At 46.6% G+C, this 23,105-nt stretch overlaps 1 protein-coding gene across 1 annotated transcript in view; it reads left to right on the forward strand.

The window, feature by feature from the left end:
• Positions 1-23,105, forward strand: part of ANKRD13D (ankyrin repeat domain 13D) — a 455,050-nt gene that overhangs the window by 187,708 nt on the left and 244,237 nt on the right. Inside the window, exons 6-7 of the mRNA XM_069628948.1 lie at positions 1,425-1,614; positions 7,808-7,874. Of these exons, the coding sequence (XP_069485049.1) occupies positions 1,425-1,614; positions 7,808-7,874 (257 nt within the window). The remainder of the gene's footprint in view (positions 1-1,424; positions 1,615-7,807; positions 7,875-23,105) is intronic.

Genomic DNA, 23,105 nt, shown 5'->3' on the forward strand with positions numbered 1-23,105 from the left:
TTAATGTTATTCTACCTCTGGTTGCCTACACTGCACGTCTTTGCCTAAATGTCCTGAACCATGGCATAAGCAATGGTGTAGGTTTATATACGTACATTGTAATGCAACAACGCCTTGGTAACATGTAGCATTATCAATCAAAACATAATATGTATTGCTTAACCTTCTCAGAGGACTGCAGAATGTATAATGGACCAATTTAATTTCTGTAATTATTTTTCAAATGGCATCCCATTCTTAATGACCTCTCTTCGGCAACCTTTTAGATACCAAATCGTTTTTTCACAATCTTGAGATGGGGAAGTGGGACATTACTTTTTGTGAACACTCTTCCATTTGTAGTTTGTTCTGTCCGGTTAAGTCTGGCTCCTTCTCTGTCATACTGTTTACCTCTTGCCCAAATGCCCTAAACATGATATATGTTGCTTGTCTCAAAAAGTGTTCTATAAAATGTTTGGGCAATGCTAATGTTCCTGTTTTGTGGTGTTGCACCACAGCTTCCAAGGGTGCTGCACGGAGAAAGTTGTTTTCCCCATAACATTCCTGGAATTTGAAATGTTGAGTTGGGTTGGCACTACAGCCCCGACTACTGACTTGATGGGTCCTCCGTGCCTAGTTCAAATGCACCAACATGTTAATAATGCACCACAATTTAAAGCTTTTCAGTGCTGGTCCTTCTCCTGTCATTACCTCACCTGCAAGGGCTGCTAGAACAGGCAGTACCTCCAGTGCCTCCACTGTTTAGGGTACCAGATCCATTCTTGGAACTGAAATGGAGGCACTGTTGGCTTCCAGGTAATGCACAGCCAAGCATTCCGCATTGCCGTAAGCTGCTTTGGGAAGATTGTTTGTACTCCTTTCACTTGCCATATGAGTGATCTGAGATAACGCCCTCAATGCTTAGTGCTTACACATTCTAACGGGCACATTCCCTCTGATTTGTTCCTACGAGGCAGAGCAATCCAGCAGGTGCTTATCAAACTGTCTTGGTTCAATATACCCCTGTGTACCTTTGCTCTAGCTCTGTGAGCACTGCCCTTATCAAGGTTTTCCCAGTTGTTTGGTGGGGGCATAAATCACAATCACTAAGCCTAAATATGTATTCCTGTCATTTGGCAAGCTAGGGGCTCCTCCCAGGGCGATGGTCTTCACAACCACTGCAATTTCCTTGCATGTAATTGTAGACAGCACTTCCTCATGTGTCACTCTTGGTCTTTTTTGTGCAGGGCTGGTAGGGGGAATGTTGATCACCAACGGGAGGTTTTGTTTTGGAATGGTAGGTTCCCATTCTTTCCTTCCTCTCCTCGCTTCACTTTGACCTTTGGAGGCTCCCTCCCCTGAAGCCACAGGGGGAACGCCTCAGATGAGCGAGACAAACTCTCTGCTTACCACTCACTACTGCCTTTTTTTTTTAATCCATCCAGAGGATGGTGCACTGGTGATGGAGGTGGACCACGACAAGCAGGTTGTGTACACAGAAACACTGTCCCTAGCCCTGCATGAGCCGGACCTCATGCTGCCTGCCATGAAACCGTCAGAGGAGCATGTGGCAAATCGGCTGACAGCCCCCATCGTATCTACCCATCTGGACACCAAGCATGTCTCATTTGAGCGGTAGGTATATTTGTTGGGGCTGGTGTGCAACTGGGGAGAGACTGGAAAAGGGGATGGTTTTGGAAAGTTCCATTGGAGAAGGTGTGTGTGGATGGGTGTTGTGAAGGCATCAGAAGGCAAGACACAGACAACAGATTCAAAGTTCAAACAAAAATAACTTTATTAAATGAAATGTCAGGATGGTTGAAGACCTAACTTGCCCTATGCTAAGGTGGGATTTCCCTACATGAATGAAACTAAGGAAAGTCTGAGTCAAAGAGTTCAACTTAAAAATCTGTCTGTGTCCAAAACCTATACTTTCCCTTGCAACAAAATCTATACAATGTGTAGGAATGTGGGCAACCAAAGACACAGTGTTAAAAAATAAGGTTCTGAGCTCATTCCAGCTCGCAGCTTTCTTTCAGCTCCCTTCCCCAAGTAAAAACCAGTTCAGAAAAAGTCTCAAAGGTTATCTTTCTTATGTTCAAGGTTATACAGTTTGTAAACCATCCTCCGGGTTCCCTTCCCCAAGTTTCAAGCAACACAGTTCAAACACAAAAAGGGTCTTGAGGTTCTGTCCCCCAAAAACAACAAATGTAGCTCCTCAAGTGTCAGGGTTCCCTTCCCCCAAGACTTTAATTTCATCATCACAAACAGGTGGGCCTCTTAGCTGCTTTCTTTCTTTCCTTGGCCCATAAGACTTAATTTACTTTTTTCATGAAATAGGATTAACTTCAGGATTTCATTTAATTCAGCTCTCCAATGTATATTGATGAGTTTCAAGCTTTCAGTTAATGTTATATTCACTAAAACATTATTTTGCTCTCCTTTTAAAGTTCTGTTAATTCAATCTTCCTTAAGTTTGAAGTTCCATTCAATTCAGAGTTCAACATGTAAGGGTTTTTCTTAGTAAAGTTCCATTCACCTCGAAATTCAACATGCAGTAGTTTTGTTTAGTTAAGTTTTTATTCCGTTTGGTATTCAAAGGGCATTGGTTTATCTTAAGGTTCACTCTTCCTTCGGCTGGATGTTCAATATTCTTTTGTTTTATTTTAAATAAAATGCTCAGCACTCAGAGACTTTAGAAAACATTCTTCTCAAGACACGCGACCACCCTGATACAAAGTATTCTCTAACAATGGAAATGCTCAGTCATTCACGCACCGGGTTTCTCATCTGACAGAAACTCACTGGTCTCTTTAAATAGCTCTCCCAGCAGCACGGAGCACACAAACTTCTGATTCTTCTGTCAGGGGTCCAACTGACACTCCTGTGTTGGCTCATTGAAACAAGGTAACTAGCACTTCTGATGAAGGGGAAAGGGACAGCCTCTCCACACGGCTCCCTTCTCTGCCTTCAGTCCGCTCCTTGGAGTCCCAGCTCCCACGCCACGCTTCCTGAGACCACCTCTCTCTGCAGTCCCGAGCGTCTTGGTGTGCTGCATACGGTGAACCGACCCACAGCTGTTCCCTCCAACGGCTCGCCCCTCCATCAACAAGGTTCTCTGCTGATCACACAGGCCTCCCTGCTGCACCTCTCTGTGGCGCTCTCTCCCTCATTTTATACACCTGTAACCCTTTACCAGGTGCAGGTGTGCTTCAAGCTTGCCTGACCATGGTTAAGGGGACATGCCTGACCATAACATTTTACAGGCATCTTCTTCGTCCCGGTACTAAAGTGGTAAAATCGTAGTTGTCTATTGCTCGTCCCAGTACTGTCAATATTTACATGAGGGAAAATTAAGGGGGCTGGCTTAAAATGATCCATAAAGGTCAGGGAAAGGTTAGGTTTGTCGTCAATAGGGATAGAAGGATACCATGTCTCACCTGGGTGTACTCCACTGCCAATCCCCAAGGACTCTCCACCCAGGTGATCTTCCCACGCTTCTCCACCCCCAGGGTCAGGATCCAGCGCAATGGCCTTTGCCTGGCCACCAGAGGAGAGAATCGAGGGGGTTTATGAGTAAGAATACCCTCCGGTATCTCAGTGTTCAGTGTGTTTCTTAATGCAATAAATGTGGCTCAAAAGATAGGATCCTGTTGGTGGAGCAGTTTTTATCTGGACAATTTTCCATGTGTGTTTGTGAGTATTTGTTTGTTTACTCTTATCCTGTTTAGAGTTGGGCCTTGTTGGAAGAGTATGTTAGGGTATGTTATTCGGATTTGTACTGCTCATCACTCCCATTTGCTTGGTCATAAGGTGCTAACATGAATTGAAAGGGAAAAGTAGGGGATTCTGGTTAGGGGCAGAAGAGGGAAAATGCCAGGTGTAGGGCTTAACTGTTGGTGTGTGTAGAGCCAAGGGCAACTGACATCTGTGTTGGTTGAGTTTTCTAGGTAGATTCCAACTGGAGTGATCTTAAGTGTCTGACTTGTTAGGGTGTTTAGGCTGGTGGGTGCAGTTTTGCAAGTTGATCAGAGCGGCGTAGAATTGTGACTGTTTTTCTATGGGGAGTTTAATATAGTTATTTGTTTTGGCATTCTTACAATTTTGGTCTTGGAGGTTTGTTCCTTCCTTGTGTTTTTCCTCATGGGATTGCTTGTTGCACTTGTCTGGTTGTTCGATGGTGACACTTGGACTTGTTGGGTGTGTGCTGGATAATTCTGTGATGTTGATGCCTTATGGTCTGAGCAAATATGTTATGCTAGCCTAAAGCAATTACAGTTGACACTATTATCTTGGCTTGTTCCTCGTATGTGGTTGTTCCCTGTGTTCGTTCTGAGGACATGTTTGTTTAGCATCTGCTAGGTTGTAAGAGTGTTTTTAATAGCTGTGTACTATCATTTATTCTGTTTCTCGCTTGGTTGGTGGTTGTTGCCCTCCCACCACCCTCAATGTAAGTCACGTTTTAAATTTCTTCTGAAAGCTAGGTTTTTTCTGTTGTCCATATTTCTTTAAGCATGGGGTTCCCACAAGTTTGCTATGAGAGTGGCGAAAGCTGTGCCTCCATATTTGTTGTTCACATAGTACTTGGATTCGGTTAGCATTATGCTGCAAGATCTGATTAGCCTTTGTGGTTGCGAAGGGATGCTTTTGGATTGAAGGAATTCCACTTCTTGACCATGAAATGCTCTTTGTGGGAAACCTAGTGCTTTAAAATGGATCATTTCCTTCACTGGTAGCCAGTGCAGGCTTCTCAGGACTGGAATGATGTGTTCCTTTCAGGCTAGTCTTATTAAATGTTTGGCTGCTGTATTTTTGATATGTTGTAATTTCTTGGTGAGGTAGTTTGGCATGCCTAGGTAAAGGATGTTTGAATAGCTTTTTCTTGAGTGTCCGTGAGATGATGGCCTGTGACCTAAGTGGGAAGCATGATATATCTGATTAAGAATAGATGGTAGTGTGTGCCCCACTGTACATGAGAATCCAAAGATTTTTTGTTTCGTTCAATTTTCTGATCTTGTTCCCATTTTGACAGGCCAGGGAAGTGGTGCTTGTTGTAGAGGGCTATCATTGTTTTAGTTTGTAATTTGGATTTAGTTTCAAGTTATTGTTGGCTATCCAAATTGTATCTCAATAAGGCACCTGACGAGGGAGTCGTTTGAGGTGCCGGATATCATCTTGAAAATGAAGCGGGTGTTGTCTACATATTTATAACATGTGAGTCGATCTTTTTCATTAGTCGCTTGAGTGGGGCCATTTATATGTTAAGGAGTGGGGAAACAATTGATCTTTGTGGCATACCCCATTTGATGGTTTGTGTGCTTGAGGTGAAACCTAGCAAGTAGATTTTTTCTGTTCCGAAGGACTTTATCCATGTAGTGCAGTGGCACTGATGTCGGATTCTTGCAGTCTGCTTTAAAAATTCTGAGGTTGATGGTGCTGAAAGCTGCTGATATGTCCAGAAGTATGAGGGCTAAACATATGTTACTGTCGGAGTTCATTTTTAGTCTCTTGCTGATGGAGAGATGTGCTGATTCACTTCCTCATTAGTCTAAATCCTATTTGACAAATGGACAGGTTGGTGTAGGCTAGTCGTGCTCCGCCTTATTGCTAATAGATTCTCAAAGTAAGTTCATATGCAGAAATAATGACTGAAAATAGTCTGTTTCAGATCTTCATCTGGTGATGGTTTTAATTTATCATGGAGTCAGCCGACACGTGTTTCGACCTTAGTCCTTTTCAAGGCCTTTGACTGGAAAGGTGATTCTGATAATCCATTGATATGGCGCGCTGATTAGACATAGAGATATCTTGGATGTTTAGACTGGGCACATTCCCAGAAGAAAGGGGTGATCCCCAGAGGAGAAACCGACCACTTGGCAGTTGAGACAGTCTATGCATTAACCAGGTGGCAAGTAAGCAAGGGGCTCCTCTCGCAAAAATGTTTCTCCACATACACTGTACACCTCATAAAAGAATTGTTTTAATGTTCAAATAGGATGGACTTGCTTAGGGAAAGAACATGGGATGATCCTGGTTCTACCTGCACAAGAGGCATCCAGCAGCTGTGAGACATGTCCAGAGTGGGACAAGGATAACTGTTCTCCATATCCCTTTTAATGCACTTCCTGACATCCTCATACTTCTTGGGATGTCACTCTTTCTCGTGACCCCATCTTCAAGCCCTGGGTGTCCTCTCTCTTTACTCTGGGAGCAGGACCACTCTGCATCCATCCTCTCTCTCCCCCCCCCCTTTTTTTGTGTGTGTTCCCTGGGTGGTGGGAATCATCTCACTGGCGGCTAGTGGGTCTCCCTCTCCACAGACTCAAACTCCTTTACTGCGCCCCCTATCCCTCTCAGCAGTCATATCCTTTTCTCCTTTCATCACACATAGCTAGGGGTACCTGTTCTTCTCTTCCTGTAATACCTTCTTCAGGTCCAGACTTCCTCCTTGTCCAGACTTCTTCCTCTGAGTTTGATTTTGAGACCGACTCGTTGCCAGTGTTCTAATGCAGGAATGAGGATTCTTGAGGCTGCAGATTGCTTCATAGGTAATTTATTCAGTTACAGGAAATCGGGTTACATCAAGTCATTAGGTATTAGTTATCAGGGAGCTAAGATCTAAAGGGGAGAAGCCCCACTGGATCCCACCACCCAGGCTAAATCTTATCAGCTGCTTAGGTGAGAACCTTGGGCAAACATAAACATTCTTCTCAATCACTCAACATTCCACGCTGACATCACTCATGTCCAGCATGCATACAGGGAAGGGAACAAGACACAACACACCTTCTTATCTTAGAAGCATAACAACTAAGTAACCGTATGAAGAGGAAGCAAGAGCCGGCCTTATTCCTCTTGTTATTTTAATAAACATTTCTGTGACAGTGGGTCTGAAATGGTTGAATTATTATGTTTAATGTATGCACATTCACACCAAGGGGCTACCCTACTTTTTGCGTGTTGTTCGTCAGAGGTGGCTGCAGTGATGGCTTGCTAGATGTTGTTGTTTTTGTCCCTGAAATTGTTAGATATGTCAGGATGGTGTGGGGTATTGTTGCAGGGGTTAGGACTTCTCATCTAGTTGAGGAGTTCGAACGTTTCCTGTTGTGGGTTTGCTGCTCTTCTGATTCTTTATGGGTTGTGCAGTATTTTGGCTTTTAAGACTTGTTTTGTACATGTGGATTTGCTGTTTGTATTTGACTTGATTGACTTACTTGTGTTTTTTCCAGGCTTGCTCTAATTTCCAGTTAGTTTTTTGGGTGCTCAGAGCTGCGGTATGAACAATTTTGCTGCTGCCTGTCTTATTGTGATCTGGTAAATGGTTTTGGGGGTTTAGTGTAGTATGGGCCTCATTACAAGTTTGGCAGTATTCCAGCAGTAGATCTGCTGGAATCCCACTAAAAGGAAGTAAAGTTACTGCCACTTGGTGCTGCAGATTTTCTGCTGGATTGCAAGTGGTGGTAGGCAGTGTTCGTCCCACCTTATAAGTTCCGCCAGCGTTCATTCTGCAGACATTTTTGCTGATTTGCAGCAGTAAAGCAGATTTATCGCCAGATTTTTGCTGAAGGTAAATCCTCCAATTCACTGCTGAATTTGTAGTACGGCGTAGTGTAGGAGGTGCGGTAATGCAGCAGTAACAGAATTACCACTCTTGTTACCACTTTTTTTTTACTGCACCACCGTACTTGTAATAAGACCTTATTTCTGAGAATGAGGTCTTCCCATTGCCAGACCGGATTCCATTGGTAGAGATTTGTGTGTGTGTGTCTGTGGCAATATGATAACAATATGGTGGCCATTACGTTTTCTGTACATTCCTCCTCTGCAGGAACAGGTCTGGTATCTGGGGTTGGCGTTCAGAGAAGATGGAATCCATCAGTGGTTATGAAGCTAAGGTAAGAGGAGTTTCTATATAAAGTAACCTGGGCTTGTACAGCACAACCTCTGCCTTTTGGGCAGCCAGGTGATGGTAAGGGGAGGATCCAGCATTCGTAGCCCTATCACAGTTGGGATATCACAGAGCTGTGCATGGGCCTTTGAGAGAGGGAGGGCATGTACCAGCTGGGAAATCTATTTTATGCCACTATATTGTCCCTCATCCTGTCCCCATTCACATTGTTACCCCAATTTTGCTTTCTTCTTATGTTCTGACCCCTCTCTTGTTGTCTTACTCGCAATCAATCTTTGTCAGATCTTTTATGACTTTCATGCAACCCCATTCACTTTCCCTACCTACCTCTTTCATCTCTTGTCCACCCTTCCCTTCATTCTGTTAGAATATTAGTTACTCCTCTTTTCTAGACCCTTCCCACCCGTACTCCCTGATCGACGTAATCATGATTTTTCTTTCTTCATTTCCTTTTCAATTCTTCTTTTCCTTTCTTCAACTTATTTGATTCCTTCCTACTTGTCATGTCCCTTTCTCTTTTTTTTCAGTATTTGTTGTTTAGCATGGTATTGTTATGGTTGAGGGATGAAAAGTGACTATAGATCCCACCATAGACATCATTCTTGTTTAGCCCTGGTTAATTGAACACTGTCTCCTGTTATCTCATCAGTATTCTCAGGTTTTCTTTATTTCATTTCAATATGTCTGGTTGGTGTGAGTGACATGCGTATTTCTGAAACATTTGAGGATCTTTCTGGCGTACCCTCATTCTTCTAAAATAAGTAATAGATCATCTTAGACGGCAGTCCTGAATGAAAGATTCGTCTATGTTGAAAGTGCTCTGCCCTTCTGTAGTTTACGGATTCTGTACTTGGATTTGAGTCAAGAGTGATCTGAGAATGAGTTCTCCACCCTTATTAGGGTAGCCTGCAGGCCAACCCATGATCAATTTGAGATGGTTAATCAATCACAGATGACTGACTTAATTATTCCTGTCAACAGAATGCCTCCATGCATCTGCTAACCCATTCAAACCCAGAATGTTGTTGCATTTTCCTAGATGAACACATTTACCTTGGGTTGAAAAGAAAGGCCAGCCGGCCTCCACAGATAAAGGCTTTGTTGACGGCCCCTCTCCCCAATACACACGCACCTCCGAAAAGTCAGATGACCAAAAGCAAAAACAAGAGACCAGGACACACAAGCACACAGTGGAAAAGGACAGCTCAGACAAACCTTAAAATGTTAAGGAAAAAAATCTGCACCAAGAAATGTTGTTCAAACGCGCTGATATGATATGATATGATATGGCATTTGTAACGCGCCTATACACAAGTGTTTCAAGGCGCGACGAGGCAGGGAGGGGGTAACAGGGGGAGGACAGACAACGATCCTACTAGGCCAGGTGTCATTCAGACCGCGCAAGTGCAGGGGTAGGGGGAAGGGAAAAGTGCAGTACAAGGTAAGTAGAATAGAAATAAATAAATAAATAGGGCCAGCTGGTGGCAAGTGCAAGATAAGTGCAGACAAGTGCTGGGAAGGGGGGGGGGGCTGTAGGGATACAGAGACAGTCCCGCAGTGCAGGGGTTGCCAGGGAGGCAGTGCAAGTGGAGAGTGGCTGGGCCCAGGACCGAGGTCGGTGAGAGTGGCCAAGTTTCAGATTCAGTGCAGAATTTAGTGAAGAATTTAGCAGGGGAGAGGGAGAGAGAAAGCAGAAGCAAAGAGGAAGGTTTTGAGGTGCTTCCGGAACCGGAGATGGTTCTCCTCAAGTTTCAGGGAGGTAGGAAGGCTGTTCCAGAGGGAGGCTCCTGCCGCGGAGAGAGATCTACCCCCAGCTTGTTGCTTCGAGAAGCGGCTGACCCTGAGGGAGTTGGAGACGGATGAGCGAAGGGCTCGGGAAGGAAGATATTTAGGAAGAGAGAGTTGCAGGTATTTAGGCTCCAGGCCCCAGAAAGGCCTTGTGGACAATGCAGAGGGTTTTGAACTTAATCCTCGCAGCCACTGGGAGCCAGTATAGAGATTTCAGTCCTGGACAGATACGGTCCCTGAGGCTTGAGGCCAAGGACAAGTCTCGCAGTTCTGTTCTGGATGAGTTGCAGAGGGCGGAGAGTGGAGGCAGGCAGATTAAGATAGAGACTGTTACAGTAGTCCAGCTTCGAGAGAACCAGGGCTCGGGAGACAGTGAGCTTCTGGGGGAAGGAGAGGAAGGGAAGAATACCTCTAAGGAGGTGCAGCTGGTAGTGTGACTTCTTAGAGACATCAGATATATGAGGAGAGAAGGGGAGAGTGTGGAGTCAAAGATGACCCCGAGGTTTTTTGCCTTGCAGGTAGGAGCAGGAAGAGGCCCAAGAGAGGCTGGCCAGAGAGCTGCAGGGAAGGAGGGAGTGGGTGTGCCGATGAGTAGAATCTCAGTCTTACTAGCATTAAGGCGGAGGTCGTTGGCAGCACACCATTCCTGGATAGCAGACAGACAGTCAGAGATGAGGGCAGGAGAAAAGGAGGCAGAGGGTAGCCTGAAAATGAGCTGGGTATCGTCTGCATAGCACAGAAAGTTGGGGCAGAGGGCGGCGATGCGGTGGGCAAGAAGTGCCAGATACTGGTTGAAAAGCCAGGGAGAGAGATTAGATCCCTGGGGAACACCACAGGTGGAGAAAAAGATGTCAGAGAGGAAGGACCCAAGTTGGACCTGGGAGGGTCGATTGGAAAGGAAAGAGGTTAGCCACGCCAGAGCCTGACCAGTGATACCCAGGTTATCGCGGAGACGGTTGAGCAGGATGGCATGGTTGACAGTGTCAAAGGCAGAAGAGAGATCAAGCAGAATGAGAACACACGGAGTGTTGGAGTCGAGGTTCAAGAGCAGGTCATCACGGATGTTCAGGAGAGCAGTTTCCGTGCTTCTGGCCGCTCTGAAGCTGGATTGGTGGTCATGAAGACTACCAACAGCTTCAGCATGGAGGTTAAGCTGGGAGATGGCCAGTTTCTCCAGGAGCTTGCCCAGGAAGGGAGTGATGGAGATTGGGCGATAGTTAGCCGGGCAGGAGGGGTCGGCAGAGGGTTTCTTAATAAGAGGGTCACAAGGGAGTGCTTGAGGGGGGATGGGAAGACTCCAGAGGCGAAGGAGAGGTTGCAAAAGTCAGCCAGGGCAGGAGCCAGGGAGTCGATGTGGTCCTTGATAGTTTTGGAGGAACAGGGGTGAACCTGTTTAGACGAGACTTTCATAGATCGGACTTGTCTGGAAATTTGTTAGCTCAGAAAAGGGGAAAGGCAGAGAAGGAGGGAGGAGGGGTGGCTGCAGAAGGGCCGGAGGAAGAGCAGGGAAGTGAGGAAGGGGAGGTGATAGGAGGAGAGTGAGGACAGGATGTCCTTCGTTTTAGAGATGAAGTGAGAGGCCAGTGCAGTACAGAGGGCCTGGCAGGGGACAGGAGAGGTAGAGACTGCAGCAGGGGTGGCAAGCTTGCAGATTTTAAAGAGTTCGGCCGAATTGTTAGATGCCGCAGAGATGCGGGCTTGGATAAGGGCTCTCTTCTTGGTGAGAACGGAGAGACGATATTGCCTTTGGAGCAGGCGGCAGGCCAGTTTGTCAGAGGATGAACAAGAAGCACGCCATTTCCTCTCTGCCACCCTGCACTTGTGTTTTAGGGTGACGAGATCCGAATCATACCAGGAGTTACATTTGGCTTTGGGCTTCAGGCGGATTCTCATGACAGGGGCAAGGATATCAAGAGTATCAGAAATAGAAGAGTGGAGCAAGGAGAGGGCTGTGTCAGGGTGGGAGTCAGCCGAAGGGGGAGGCAGAAGGTGGCAGCGAAAGCCTCAACTGACACGCGCTTCATGGGTCGGATGACCGAGAAGGTGGGTGGCAATGATGAGGGTAGCTTGGCCTGTGGGGTAGGGAGGGTGAGGTGGGAGGATAGGAGAAAGTGATCACTCCAGGAGAAAGGAGTGGAGAGAGGGACTGAGAGGGGAAGGTCAGAAGAGATCAGAGCATCAAGAGTGTGCCCTGCAGAATGAGTAGGCCCAGATGGGAGAATAGAGAGTGAGAGAGAGTCGCAGAGGTCACGAAAGAGTCCAGTGGGGGGACAGGAGGCATCTAGGTGGATGTTAAAGTCACCGAGAAGGAGGAGTTGAGTGGTAGTGGACAAGAGTGAGGAGGAGAGGTCAGCCCACTCGGAGAGGAAGGAGGAAATTTGACCAGGTGGCCGATAGATAGTAGCCACGGTAAGGGAATGGCTAGGAGAGAGAGAGAGAGTCGGCAGACAAGACATTCAAAAGAGGAGTAGGTCTGCGTATGAGTGACAGTGGCAGGAATCCACTCAGGGAAGATAAGGGCAACACCCTCCCCCCTGCACGGTTGGGCCTGGGCACGGAGAGGATCTTGTAACCGTCAGGTAGGAGTGTGTCAAAGCTGGTGACAGAGCTGGCTGTGAACCATGTCTCAGTGAGACCGAGGACGTCAAGGTCCAGTTCCTCAAGAAGGTGACAGATATCAGAGGAATGCTTGATGGCAGAGCGAGAGTTAAGAGTGGCAATGTGGAGAAGGTTGCCATCCTTGAAGGACTTCCGGGGAGGGGTACAGATCAGAGGTACGCCCTGCGGAGGTGTAGAAGAAGGAGGTGAAGAAGGAGCAAGAGAGGGGGCAGGGAGGGAGGGTAGAGGCAAGGTAGCCGAGGACAGAGGAGGGGGGACAGCAGGAGAGGAGAGGAAGTTGATGAGGCGAGGGAAGCGCCTATCAAAGAGGTGAAGGTTGGCCTGAGGGCCTTGGACCAAGACGGTCCCATTAGCGTAGACATTAGTGATGGCCTTAGAAGAGTGGAAGGGGGCCAAGAGGGCATCCCAGGGGGTGCCACCATTAATGGGAGAAGAGGAAAAAGGAGAGAGCACAGAGACCATATGAAGGGTCCATAGGTCAGGCGAAGGCACAAAAAAGAGGATGTCAGTGAGAGTTTCCTTAGAGCAGGCACTAGTGTAGGTGTCAGCGATAGGGAGGCCTGGGTTGGAGACCAGGATGTCCTTTTTAAACTTTTTCCTACCAGATTTAGTGAGGAGAGCAGGATAGTCAATAGAGAAGCAGTTAGAGAAGATAGGCGAGATAGAGAGCACCATAGAGTAGGAGGGAGTGGGCGGGAAGACAGACGATGTGAGAGCCTGCAGACAGGAAGAGAGCGGCAAGCACAAGTTTACCACATTTAAGAACAGCAACAGTAATGCGTTTTAGGTACACAGTGGAGAGTCCACCTAAGTTTGAGAATCCTGCGGGGGGAGAAAAACCCTAGTTTACCACAGTTTCGCGCTGGCGAAAAGGCACATGCAAAGACCTAGTCCCCCAAACAAGATGCTGAAAAAACATAGAGTCCCGTGGTACTGAAGAGTCTGATATTAAAGCAAAGACACCTAAAGAGAAGCACGACATCCAAAAAACAGTTTGGTGAATCCTGCAGCATGACACCGGGAGCCAAATATTCAAGGCTGGCAATAATTCCCAAATGCCTTTTTTCGACACCCTTAAATTGTCCCCCAACAACCTCCCACACTGAAGTCTACACAACTACTGAAGACACACTTTAACACACACTACTGCAAAGGAAAACCTAAGAGCAAGTGCAGTAAAAAGAGGAGTATAGTATAGTGAAGAAGCGGTTGTGCTGGGCGTGTGACACAAAGAGCGTATATGATCTTTGATAATGTCCTTGCAATGAACAGGCTTGCTGCCTGACATTTGCCAATTTAAACCTACTTATGCAGGAGAGGTAAGAAAAGGTGAAACAAAAGGATAGGTCACATGTTGGGCAGTTGTTAAGATGGATTTTTCAGAACCAGCCCTATTGGGGGCGAGGGGTTCCTTAGAGGCCATCCTAGTTGATGACACTTGGGTCTTGCCAAACTCTATCGAGGTAGTGGAAGAGAGCAGTAAGGCAAGTCTTCAGGAGCTATGGGAATGGTGTAATGGTACAATGTGCCATACACAGATAATTCAACCAGATCAAATTAGACAGAAATACAAAAATACTATATTTATTAGGCATTTAAAGCAGTCTTGACAATAACATCAAAGGCAAGTAACTATCCATAAAACAATCATATGCACATGCATGTATTTATACAAACAGTTGGTCATCTCCATATCGATCACCAACACTTTACACAAATCATCAGAAATACAGTAGACTGTAGGCAGTAAAGTGAGAAAAAACACAATGCAAAGCAGTTTAAACATATTCCCTGGCTTATAAATATAAGGCCACAATCTCAAAAAAGGCCAAACCTGAATGTCTGGGAGCTGCCCTATGATTGAAATAATGTTCACACAACCCATGGACCGGAAACCCTTAACCATATTTTGTTATGTATACACAGACGCTCTAACAATACAAGAATGAGAAAAGCTAACTTGCCTTTTATGCAAACTCCACTTTCCTTAGAAAGCAGCAGTGATCCGCCCTTATAAAATGGTGGCTAGAAAAATCACAACAATTCCATCTTGTCTCACAAAACAATTTTTCCGTTTTGTAAAGAGTGATTTGTTGACTTTGTTATTATTTTTTTTATTAACAATTTTATTGAGTTTAACAACAAACAAAAACCAAACAGTGGATATCCAACATAAGTTCCAAGTGTTATATACTGTATCATGTTATGTCCCCCGCTATCCCTTACCCTCCCCCCATCTCAATCTTACTTCCCTTCATCGCCTTCCTCCGCCCTCTCTGGGGGTGTCTCCCTCGCCTCACCCTACGTGGAATCATTGTCTTCTAGGCTGGTCAGGGTAGACCCAGACAGCGTAGCCAAAAGGTGCCTCCAGGCCCTCAATGTCTCTGCTTCTTCGTCTCCCCCTCTGTTGGCTGCTTCACCCAACACCACCGTTTCCGCGTCCACCCATTTCAGTAGGTCATACCACCATGCTTCTACCTTTTGGTCTGTTACTTGCTTTCCAGCCCATAGCAATTCTACGCTTGGCCAGTATATAGGCTAAGCCTTTGAGTTTGCTTATATGTGCCAGTTTACGCGGGCTAGAAAACCCTGTGACCATGCATGCCCACAAAGATTCAACCTCCAGTTTAATCCCCTTTTCAGTCAAATGATGGGCTACCTCCCCCCAGAATCTCTTTAGTTCCGGGCGCGGCCAGAACATATGCATCATTCCTGCATCCTCCTCCCCACATTTAGGAAATGTCTGTCTTCCCGCATTTTTGAACTTTGCAATCCTCTGATGGGTCATATTTGCCCTATGGGTAATATATAGTTGAATTTGTTGTAACCTCGTGTTCCTGGACACTTTTTTGTGGTATCTCTGAACCCTCGCCCACAACCCATCATTCATAGACTCCACTGCGTCTCCTTCCCAGTCCCGTCTCAACTGGAGCACCTCCTTCCCCACCCTTGACATCAGAAGTTCGTAAATTCGGGAAACTTTGTCCCCCCCCTTCCCCCCTCTGATATGTCATAAAATGTTTTAATGGCCGTTTCCTGTGGGCCCTCCAGCATTATTTCTGACCACGTGTCCTTTATCTTCCTCTCCAGCCTGGTGTTATAATGTACTGCCCCCATGTGTAGACCGGTATCTTCCTCCAGTGTGTCAAAATCTACTGCCTTCCCCTCTTGCCATATATCCCCCAGTGTTGCTATCCCAGTCGATTCCCAATGCCTCCGCATCACTTTCCTCAGTTGCTCATCTACACCTTTCAGTGGCACTAGTTACGTATGTGGGGAGCATGGGATCGGGTTTTCCATGGCCCGACAAGCTTTTTGCCAAATCTCCCATCCCAAATCCAGCATTCTCGTCCACCCAACATGCTGTGGTTTCGGCACCCATATCCACTCTTTCAGGAAGAACGGGGCACATTCAGCTCTCAACAATCCAGACTCGGATGTTGAATCTTCCGATAGCCATTTAGCCACATGCCGTAGTTGGATGGCCAAGTAGTACATCTCAAAGTTGGGCAATTTAATGCCCCCTCGGTCATACGTGTTTTACAGTTTCCACAATGCTATCGTGTTTCTAGTGTTGTGCCATATAAACCCTCTGCATATACTTTCGAGCTTGACAAAGAATCGCTTAGGTATCAGGTACGGTATATTCACAAAGAAATGTAGCAACCTAGGCAGTACCACCATTATCAGCAATGCCACACTCCCCGTCGTGGTCAGTGGGAGTTTGCCCCAGAACCTCACACTGTTTTCAATATTAGCCACTGCCTTCACTGCCTTCACTGTGTTTTGTGTATATTCAGCAGTTCCTCACATGGTAACACTTTATATCTGCCTAGGGGGAATATACAAGATTTCTTGGGGTTTACTGTTATACCTGACACCTCTGCATATCCCTCGATTACTTCCAGAATACACTGTAGGTTTTCCTCCGGATATCTTAAATACAGCAGCATATTATCGGCATACAATATCATCGGGTGTTGCCCTCCTTTCGTACTTATCCCTACCTCACCATATTGTTGCCTCAAGTATATCTCCAGAGGTTCCAGTGCTACAATAAACATTGGAGACCACGGGCATCCCTGTCTGGTACCCCTACTGAGTTTCCAGCGATCTGACACAGTCACTCCCGTCCTAACTCGGGCCAGTGGTGCGCTGTACAACAGTTGTGCCCACCTCAAGTAAGTGGGCCCAACCCCATATTCTCTAAGGGCTGCCATCAACCACGGCCATTTGACCGAATCAAAGGCCTTCACCGCATCTAATGAAATTATTGCAACCTCCTGTGGGTCCCTTTCTGTCTGTTCTATGACGTGGTGTAGCCTTCTAAGATTGTCAGATATTCTCCTACCCGAAACATACCCGGTCTTGTTGGGATGTATACGTTTATTAATAACCGGCCTCAGCCTATTTGCCAACACTGCCGTGAGTATCTTGCTATCTTGATTAAGCATGGATAGCAGTCGGTATGACCCACAGTCCATGCATGGTTTGTTAGGCTTGAGGGGAATCCGGCAGTATCCCTTTATCCAATGCTTTGTTTGACATTGCTAATAGCGGAGGGAGCAACACCTCCCTGTATGTTTTGTAGAACTCGCTAGGGAGCCTGTCCGCCCTGGGAGCCTTGCTAGTGGGTAATAGCTGGATCACTGCCTCCAATTCCTCTAACGTAATTGGAGCCTCAAGGGTGTCCCTCTCCGCGATCCCTAATTTGGGCAGGCCAATGTCCGCCAATGTTTCTATCACTTCATCTCCCACACCCCCTTCTGCACCCTTATACAGTTGTTGGTAAAATTCTATAAAGCCTCTGTTAACCTCATCCTGGGTGTCTATTATTCACCCATCCATGCCCCGTATTGCTCTAATCGTTTGCCTGGGCGTCTCACTCTTATATAGCCAGGCTAATAGCCTGCCCGGCTTGTCACCCCCTGCGTGGTGCCTCTCCACATATTTTTTGTAATTCAGGTTGCATAGTCTCCCCCAATACTGCCTACAGTCTTGTTGCAACTGCCCAATAGTTTGTCTCCTCAGGGTATTGCTTGCCCTTACGCATAAGTGCCTCTAATTTCCTCTCCGCTTTGTGTAGCGCATGTGTTATCCTGCAGACCCTTGGATTTAGATATTGCCGCTCCCCTCACCACTGCCTTAAATGCTTCCCATACTGTGCCATCCAAGCCTACTCTCCCCGTGTTGTACTCAAAATATTCTACAATTTCTTTTCGTAGGTCCTCTCTGAACGCTGTGTCTTTCAAGGCTTCGGCCCTGAGTTTCAACGTCGGAATCCGTGCTCTGGGTGGCAAGTATTGCCATGTTACGATCAGTGGCGCATGGTCTGTATTCTGACCGTACTAACTCCCCTGTCAACTCCGGTGCAATAAATACATAGTCTAGACTCGTGTTTAGGTTATGTGAGGCAGAGTAGTGGCAATAGTGCCTGTCATGTGGGTGGTGCATCCTCCACACATCTACCAGATTGAAGTCTCTCAGTAGGGTCTTTAGGGCCTTAGCTGTCAGGGTAGGTTTGTCCGACTTCATATCAGATCTACTCTGGGGTCTAATGTGCAATTGAAGTCCCCTCCCCATATAACCCCCCACCCATATATGAACTGATCACTTTGTATAAGTTCCTAAAATAGCTAATAGCATCTTGGTTTGGGGTATACGTGTTGATAATGCTCAGCTCTCTGTTTTCCACTAATCCTCTAATCAGCGCCATCCTCCCATCTGGTTCTGCGGTGGTCTGCAATAGCTTAAAGGGGACATGCGGTGCTATCCAAGTAATAACCCCTTTGGCATACGCCAAATATATTGCCCCTATGGTGATCCTATCCATTTCTTCCTCACCAATTCCTGTTTCACTTTCGTTAAATGGGTTTCTTGTAATAGAGCAATGTCTATCCTCTGCCTCTTTAGGTACATCATGACCTTATTCCTTTTTAAATAGCTATTGAATCCCTTGATGTTCCAAGTCACTATCTTAAGATCCCCCATCTTATCCGTATCCTACTCCACCCTTCTCTCCTCTCTTCCCCAGTGATGTAGGCATAAGCTTGTTCCCCATTTTGTAACTTCCCCACAAACTCCCCACACCCCTCAACTAGTCCCCAACTGCTGCCCAGCTCCATCCCTGGATCTCAGGCTACCCCACATCTCGTCCCTTCGTGGAACACAGTGGGGGGATACCACCCTGACGGTATCCTGACTAAACTAACTACTGGTGGTAAGAATGTGCTACTTCCTCATCTCCCGTTTTAGTGCCACATTATACTATTGTCAGCCTTTGAGGAATGAACCTCCCCAACTCAGACTTTCCCTCCTTTTCCTCCTCCTCACCTGAAGATTGGTCTTGAATTGACGATATCTGAGGTCTTCTAGCGCAGTAATCCTTTTCCTTTTTCTGTCTTTCTTTTTTTTCTGGGCAAACATCTTTCTCGCGGAAGGAAGCCACAGTGTACCGCTATGATAAGCACTACCTGTGGCCCCTCTTCCGAGAGTGACAATCTGGGGAAAAAGCCTATCGGCACAAAAAACCCCAATGGCAAAATAGCAGCAGCAGCGGTCCAGAGTGAAGATGCCGAGTGGAACGTGGGCTCCGAAGGCACCGGAAGGAGAGTGGGACGTGCGGTCCGAGAGGAAAAGGTAAGTAGCAGGAATACAAAAGGCGAGGAAGCAGCAGACCAACAAGCCCCGAGAAGAAGGCAGACAGGAGAGAGAGGCAGAACGTAAGCAACAGCGAGGAGCGCGGAGCAGGTAAGCGCCGAGAGAGGCAGCAGAAGGAAAAGCACAAGAGCCTGAGAAGGAGCAGCGGAGGAGCGGCCCAAAGGGCAGCAGCGGGGGGAAAGGAGGAGAGAACAAAGGGAAAGTAAGTTAGCGTACAGCAACCGGAAAAAGACACAGCCGGGATGGCTGACCAAGCGAGTTGCAATGCACTGCGAACAGGGAGGGCGTGGCTGATGAGCCTCCCAGCTCGCAGTGTGCGAAACAACTACAGCGACGTCCGGGAAATGTGATGGGACGCCGCAATGGCGGCCGGTCAGCCGCAATCTGGAACATAGTGTCCAAGGAAGGCGTTGCATGACAACTATTCACACAAATATCTCACACCTGCTTGTGCATTATATTTATCATATGTTATATTCAAGTCCATAGGTCTATATAGTGAGTGCACCCAGCGGTATATATCTACATTACCGCTGTGTGCTCAGTGGGCCCTATTGGACGTCAACACTAGCCTATGATCATGTCCATGTTGGAACCACTACCTTAACATTCGCCTAGCCAATCAATAGTAGGGAGCTGGTTCACTTATTCTGTCGCGACCATCTGCGGCAGCCAGGCAACCCTGTGCGTCCAACCAACTTGCCGCCTCCTTGGGTGCCTCAGAGAAAAACACTTTGCCGTTGTGCAAGACTTTCAGTTTCGCTGGGTATAGAAGCATATATTTGAATCCAGATTCCCGTAGCCGTCTTTTTACAGCCACGTCGTGTAGCCGTTGTCTCTGTACCAACATGGTGTAGTCTGGGTGCTCTGTAACCATCATTGACGCTCTGCTTATCGTTCCACCTTTGCGGAAGTATTCCAGGATCTTTTCTCTATCTTTATAATGTAGTATCTTAGCAATGATCGCTCGGGGCTCTGTGCGCCCTCTCGACTCTGAACCCCATGTTTTCCACGTAATTCGTCTGGTCCCTGTCTTCCTCCCCCTCTGGTAGCCCCACTACCCGCATGTTATGTTGCGCTCGCCCTTCTGACTCTTCTGCATGGCTTTCGAGATTGGGCACCTGTTGCTGCAATACATGCACCTCCTTGGCGTTGGCCGTGCTGACATCCGTGTTGGTATTCACTTTGCTCTCCAGGCCGCTTGACATTATTTTTAGTATAGATTTGATTTCATAACTTGAGACAAACACTCACCAATCACAACACTCCAGCTATTATTCCAGATTTAAAACCAGGGAGCCCACTTCCGTGCCCTTCATCTTTATTCTCATACTTGGTTCCCATAGTGGTATCAAAACCCCAAATTTAAAACAGTACCGAACACTCATAAATTAAGTTTGGCCTGTAAAGTCAGGGTATCCCCAATAATTGGAATATCCCTCGGTTTCGGCGACATTAATAAGTTGATCGCCTTCTTCAGGACCAAAGGAACTTTCTATTTCTATCAGACAAAACACCAGCAGCAAGTACCATCCTTGCAAATCAATTGGAGCAGTTTACAATCATTGTTAGAGGCTCACGATTATCTTCTGAATTGATGCACCATTAGTACTGCCCTTCCCTATTTTTTGAGGGATTCTCTGAGGCGAGTGTGTTGGTCTACTGGTTATTCTAATCCTCAGATTAGAGCCATTTTTTAAGTGTTTTCTTTATTGTTCCTTGCTACCGCAGCATGAGGTGGACGGGCAAGCTGAATGCTGCGTTAGCAGGTAGGCTACAAGCTATCCTTATGAGTTGTCGGTACGAACAAGGAACCCAGCAACAGACATCCAGTGGCTGAAATGTGGATTGGGACAAGACTGTCTCTGACCCCACATCCGGCCAAGATGCCCATACAGCTGCTTTGCCCAGGAACTCCAGGTTTTGCTTAGGAAAGGCTTAACATATATATATATCTTTCTGAGCTTAAAAGGCAGGAAGAAGGCCAGATGGCCAAAGGACTGTGCAAAACCTGTGTGACCTGGCAATTTTCAGCATATGGTGCTTAAAGTAGCTTTATGAGGTAAAGCAGAAAAGTGCATGTGGTAAAAACACACAAGAAAAATATCCGCTGCCACCAGCCCATCCTGAGCACATCAGAAAAGTAACAAAAATATTGTAAAAGTTCAAAGAAAAAGGGATTCAAAGTATCTGTGAAGAACCTCACTGTAAGGTGATGTCTGCTACAGTAAACCAGTAAAGGAGGCTCCCAAAGGGAACAGGATCCTCCTGCACTGGTAGCCATATGGGCTGACCAGTGCCCCCGAAAGAGATGAGCTGAGCAAGGAAAGGAAAGTAAAAAGGCATTTCATGCCTCCAAAATTCAGGACAGGGTTCATGTCCTAGCAGCAAGGTGGGGGTTCCATTGATGTCATTGGACAGAAGGTTGAAAAAACAAAAATCTTTCCTATACACCATCCATGAAAATTAGGAGAGTGCAACGCACTACCTATTCAAAACCCTCAGTCGACAACATGGCTTAAAAACACACTGTACTTCTCAAAGGTTGGAGCCAATGAAGACCCGGAAGATTATCAAATGGTCACCAGAGGACACTGATACTCCAGCATCAGTCACAAAAGGGGATCAGTCCACCTATGTGGCATTACCGTAAAGGGTGGCCACATGTTTTAATATTACTATTGAAGAAGATGCTGACAAAGTACTTAATTGATGAGGTAGTTGAGCCTTGACCAGCGGCCTGGTATATTCCACTCTTGCAGTCAATTAGCTCAAAACCTCTGTGGGAGCATCAGCTTCTGCAAAGACAGTGAATGTAAGAATTGAGAGGAGTTGTATGAATTACAAATCGTCCCCCTCTGACCCACTAATGGTTCTGGGCCAATTGCTTACAGATTCTGTGATCATAACCTCAAGGAAACACTGTGGAACTCCAAACTCTGCTAGCAGACCGCCATCAGATAAAGAATAAGAGAATGTGCTTCATGGGTAATACAATAGCAATGCAGTGGCTTTACAATTTGGGCATATCAAATGCATTGGTCTTAATGAGTAGTGTGACAAGGTGCCTGATTGGGATTTGGGGTTGGCTAGCGGGTTTATCCTAAAATCCTCTGGGTTGCATGTTGAGGTCCCCGCCATACGAAAGGGCACTGACACATATCATATGAGAGCAAATGCTCCACATAAATGAACCCATCCTCAAGTAGCCAGGACATTAGGGGGTAGATTAGCAAAGAGCACTTCATCACCCAAAAATCTCTGGGTTTGCTGATGTTAAATGTTATGTTAATTGTAAAGGTATTTTTACCGCGCACCGTCACCAACAGAGTTTGTCCCCAGGCGCACTGGTGGATCTGTAAACGAGAAGGCGGGATGGGTTAGTAAGGCGAAGAGGGAGTAGGATAGTGAGAGGGGTGGTGTACTGTTGGCAGCTTCAGCTCGGTATACACCATGTGCTGAGCTTTGGTGCGAGTGTCAGATCGCTGTCAGTCCTCATATGCTGTTGGTGCGGCTTATGTGTTGTTGCGGTGTGGTGAAGTGCATGCAGCTTGCGGTACTAGAGGTGGTTGTGTGAATGTTTTGAGTGAGTTAGGTATGCAGAGAGTTTGAGCTTTTTGGTTAGTGGGTTATATGATTTGGAACTAATCTTCACAGTATGCTTAAGTGCCTTGATTTCACGGGTCCTTCATGGAGAGGCCATGGTCGCACAGTAGGCTCCGTTTCAGCATACAATGGACAGGTGTGTATACCACACCTAGGTTTGAGTGCCCTTCCATTTTGTGGAGAGGTCTGGACTTCACAATAGACTACAACTCGCCATATAGCATGTCAGGACGAAGACTATCGCCAGATGCGACAGTCCTGCATGCTGGGAGAAAGGTCTAGGCTCCACCGTAGAGTCTAGGCTCCACGGTAGGTGGGCTTCAGCAAATAACGGACAGAGGCACATCCAGACTTGGGAGTGCCGCCTAATGGGGGAGAGGGCCAGGCATCACGATGCCTTTAATGCTCTTGCTAATAATCATTGATCTGACCATATGTGGCGCAGTACAGCAACCACCACTCTGGCTCGGTGTGGCGCCCGTTAACATTCAACATTGCATCCAATGCTGCACATGCCACCATTCAAAACTCTAGATGTGTCGCT

This window comes from Ambystoma mexicanum, chromosome 12, assembly GCF_040938575.1.
Source record: "Ambystoma mexicanum isolate Mex_15411 chromosome 12, UKY_AmexF1_1, whole genome shotgun sequence".
Classification (NCBI taxonomy): Eukaryota; Metazoa; Chordata; class Amphibia; order Caudata; family Ambystomatidae; genus Ambystoma; species Ambystoma mexicanum.